Source organism: Ylistrum balloti, unplaced genomic scaffold, assembly GCF_031769215.1.
Source record: "Ylistrum balloti isolate Yb309-2 unplaced genomic scaffold, AGI_CSIRO_Ybal_v1 Utg370110, whole genome shotgun sequence".
NCBI lineage: Eukaryota > Metazoa > Mollusca > Bivalvia > Pectinida > Pectinidae > Ylistrum > Ylistrum balloti.
In genome coordinates, this window is record NW_026782132.1 from 154,203 (window position 1) to 158,307 (window position 4,105).

Below are 4,105 nucleotides of genomic sequence, written 5' to 3' on the forward strand. Positions count from 1 at the left end.
AGCAATATTTACAATGACCTTATCGAAAAGTACAGAAAGGCCTCTGCTATTGTGCCAGTTTTATTTTTAGTTTATAAGTATTATCATTAATCAATAGTATTTCACGTTTGATTCGCAGTATCAACGATATGATAAGGAGTCATCAGTTTAAAACGTACAATGAAATAAATTAACGTCCATTATTCCTGAGAAGTATGAAAGTCTACATTTATAACGTATTATTGACTTCGTGTAACAATGCTTGTAAATCTTGTGTAAAAAACAATATTCCGATCTAATTTCATATGTAGTCTTACTGCAACACATGTGTTACTATAGTAACGCTCGAGAGCCTCGTTGTCTCGCTCAACCTCTCCGCTTCTCCTTCTTCAAAGGTGAACCGCATTTGACAACACTGTTGTGCAGTCGACCTGCTCATGACATAAATACTACCACCTGGGTCACAGTACAGTGTTAAACGTCAGTGATTAGCCACTACTGAACACTAATCTCCTGGGAGGGGGTTCCCTCTTAACTAATGACACTGTAATCACATATCATCATTCGCAGTTGTATTTAAGCAAAAAGCTATACTTGTACTTGACAAAAAAAGATTCATTCTTATCAGCGTGACATTAAGACATGACCTTGACGAGGTATATCACAGTCATGAGTTTAAGAAAACTGAGTAAAGTACAAAACTATTAGCTATTATTTTCAGAACAGATTTGCATAAGTCGATTTTAAAGCGAATGAGTATCATTTTATTAGAATGACACCCAATGGCCAAGATAATGACCTTGCATATATATAAAACCACCCTAAAACGGAATTGTTACGTGAATATTTTTTGGGTTAACTACAAGTAGGGCCTCATAATAGGTGTTTTGAGAGTATCGCCTGTTCAGTAAGACATTTTGTATAGATATTCCTAATACTGTCCACATTTTGTGTCCTAACAAATTTATGCTGATATAGCAGCTATTCACGATATCGTGAAATGGTAGGTCACAAAGCGGACTACTTAATGCATCAATCTGATACCAAATCATTGCTCTATATATGTTAATATCGTACGTTATGAATATTCATGAAACATATGTTAAAGTGTAGTGCAATAACGTCATGTAATACTAATTTAAACTATTGTCTAAAAATTGATTTTAAAATGACATGTATGATTTGACTGTCATTGGGATTACCAGCACCTAAATTCATGCGCCTAACGTACACGTGTCGTGTTCAAATCACGTTGATATTACGATTTTAACACGTGAATTTTTTCATAGAAGCATTCACACTAGACTTATGACTCTGGTATTAGGTGAATTAAGACCTGTAAACACCAGACTGATGACTCCGGTAATGATGGAGTTGTGACATGTAAACACCAGACTGATGACTCCGGTAATGATGGAGTTGTGACATGTAAACACCAGACTGATGACTCCGGTAATGATGGAGTTGTGACATGTAAACACCAGACTGATGACTCCGTTAATGATGAAGTTGTGACATGTAAACACCAGACTGATGACTCCGTTAATGATGGAGTTGTGACATGTAAACACCAGACTGATGACTCCGGTAACGATGGAGTTGTGACATGTAAACACCAGACTGATGACTCCGTTAATGATGGAGTTGTGACATGTAAACACCAGACTGATGACTCCGTTAATGATGGAGTTGTGACATGTAAACACCAGACTGATGACTCCGGTAATGATGGAGTTGTGACATGTAAACACCAGACTGATGACTCCGGTAATGATGAAGTTGTGACATGTAAACACCAGACTGATGACTCCGTTAATGATGGAGTTGTGACATGTAAACACCAGACTGATGACTCCGGTAATGATGAAGTTGTGACATGTAAACACCAGACTGATGACTCCGGTAATGATGGAGTTGTGACATGTAAACACCAGACTGATGACTCCGGTAATGATGGAGTTGTGACATGTAAACACCAGACTGATGACTCCGGTAATGATGGAGTTGTGACATGTAGATGGAGTTGTGACATGTAAACACCAGACTAATGACTCCGGTGATGATGGAGTTGTGACACATGTAAACACCAGACTGATGACTCCGGTAATGATGGAGTTGTGACACATGTAAACACCAGACTGACGACTCCGGTAATGATGGAGTTGTGACATGTAAACACCAGACTGATGACTCCGGTAATGATGGAGTTGTGACATGTAAACACCAGACTGATGACTCCGGTAATGATGGAGTTGTGACATGTTAACACCAGACTGATTACTCCGGTGATTATGGAGTTGAGATAAGTATACGATAGAAGACTTAAATCAAATAACTATGGCAATGCGCTCCTCTATATGGTATTCAACACCACTGAGTGAGTACACACATCATATGTGCAGTGTTTCATTTGGAATCCTGGAGACTTGCTTTCAGATCTTGTCCAATAAAATTATTTCATTTTTTTCTTTTTCCCAACTCCAAGGAACGAATAAATTTTAATGTCTTAAATTAATGCTGTCACAATAACAGGTGACAATGTAACTCGTACCAGCTTGGCGGGAAAAGTTTGCGCTTATTTTGTCGGAATATATCATCCGGAAGAAAGTTAGTTTAAAACGTTAATGTATTAGCCGCTTTCTTAATAATTGACAAGTTTTGTCACCTAAATCCTTATGTCGATTGATGAAGATAAACAAATATCTATCGTTATAAACGATTTCTAACGATGACGATGATACTGAGTAGGTATAGACGACGGCGACATTTGTACAAAAACAGGAAAAAATAATCACCATAAAAGCCAACGGACACACACTCTGCGAGACATCAACAATGTTACATACGAAAACGTCCGAAAATAGCTGTTGGTGAGTAGATACTCCGTCGTGTCGACAGACAGTGTCGGGACTAATCGGTCTTAGAGTTCCGAAGTTTGCTGTCTGAGTATGATTGATTGTCGTGTTAGTAACGAACTACTGCATTAACAAGACGAAGAGACACATGTTCCACAATGTCGTCATCAACATGGACTTGTCGTCTAGGTGTCGAGTCCAGTCTACTTCATGGACCAGGTTACAGTTTCGGCAACTTGAAGAAAGTCATATCTCAGAATTATCAACAGGAAATCTGTTGGTAAAGCTTGCATTGTCGCAAATTGATTTTCAATTACAAGAAAGGTCGAAATTGGACATCACTGTACGAAAGAAGCTTTGCCCATGTGTTAGAACCTCGAACCAACACTATGGCGTTAAAATGAAACGTTACTTTTTTCTGGAAATACCTTCATTAAGATTCAAGACAAAAGCTGGAAATGAAGTGTAACATCTTATGAGCAGGTCAGAGAGTTGCTGATATTTCTTACTACAGTTGTAAATACCAAAACCGAGTCACGCTAGAACACGTTACTTAAGAACATTATCTAGAAGAATTCCGCGCAAGTTAGAGTAGATACTTGTCGTGTGCAACAAAATCATCAAGGTCATGGAATTTTGATGAGAGACCATGGAATCTAACAGCAATGTCATAGAAGTTTGATGAGAGACCATGGAATCTAACAGCAAGGTCATAGACGTTTGATGAGAGACCATGGAATCTAACAGCAAGGTCATAGAAGTTTGATGAGAGACCATGGAATCTAATAGCAAGGTCATAGAAGTTTGATGAGAGACCATGGAATCTAACAGCAATGTCATAGAAGTTTGATGAGAGACCATGGAATCTAACAGCAATGTCATAGAAGTTTGATGAGAGACCATGGAATCTAACAGCAATGTCATAGAAGTTTGATGAGAGACCATGGAATCTAACAGCAATGTCATAGAAGTTTGATGAGAGACCATGGAATCTAATAGCAAGGTCATGGAATTTTGAAGAGAGACCATTGAATCTAACAGCAAGGTCAAACAATTTTGAAGAGAGATAATAGAATCTAACAGCAATGTCATAGAAGTTTGATGAGAGACCCTGGAATCTAACAGCAAGGTCATGGAAGTTTGATGACAGACCCTGGTATCTAACAGCAAGGTCATAGAATTTTGATGTGAGACCATTGAATCTAACAGCCAGGTCATAGACGTTTGATGACAGACCCTGGAATCTAATAGGAAGGTTATAGAAGTTTGAT

General features: G+C 38.3%; 1 protein-coding gene across 1 annotated transcript; it reads left to right on the forward strand.

Annotated features, from left to right (window-relative positions):
* The first annotated feature begins 304 nt into the window (after window positions 1-304).
* LOC132550184 (germ cell nuclear acidic protein-like) lies at window positions 305-2,015 on the forward strand. The gene is made up of 2 exons (XM_060214216.1): window positions 305-445; window positions 1,329-2,015. The coding sequence occupies exons 1-2, from the start codon at window positions 305-307 to the stop codon at window positions 2,013-2,015; spliced, it is 828 nt and encodes a 275-aa protein (XP_060070199.1).
* The last annotated feature ends 2,090 nt before the right edge of the window (window positions 2,016-4,105 follow it).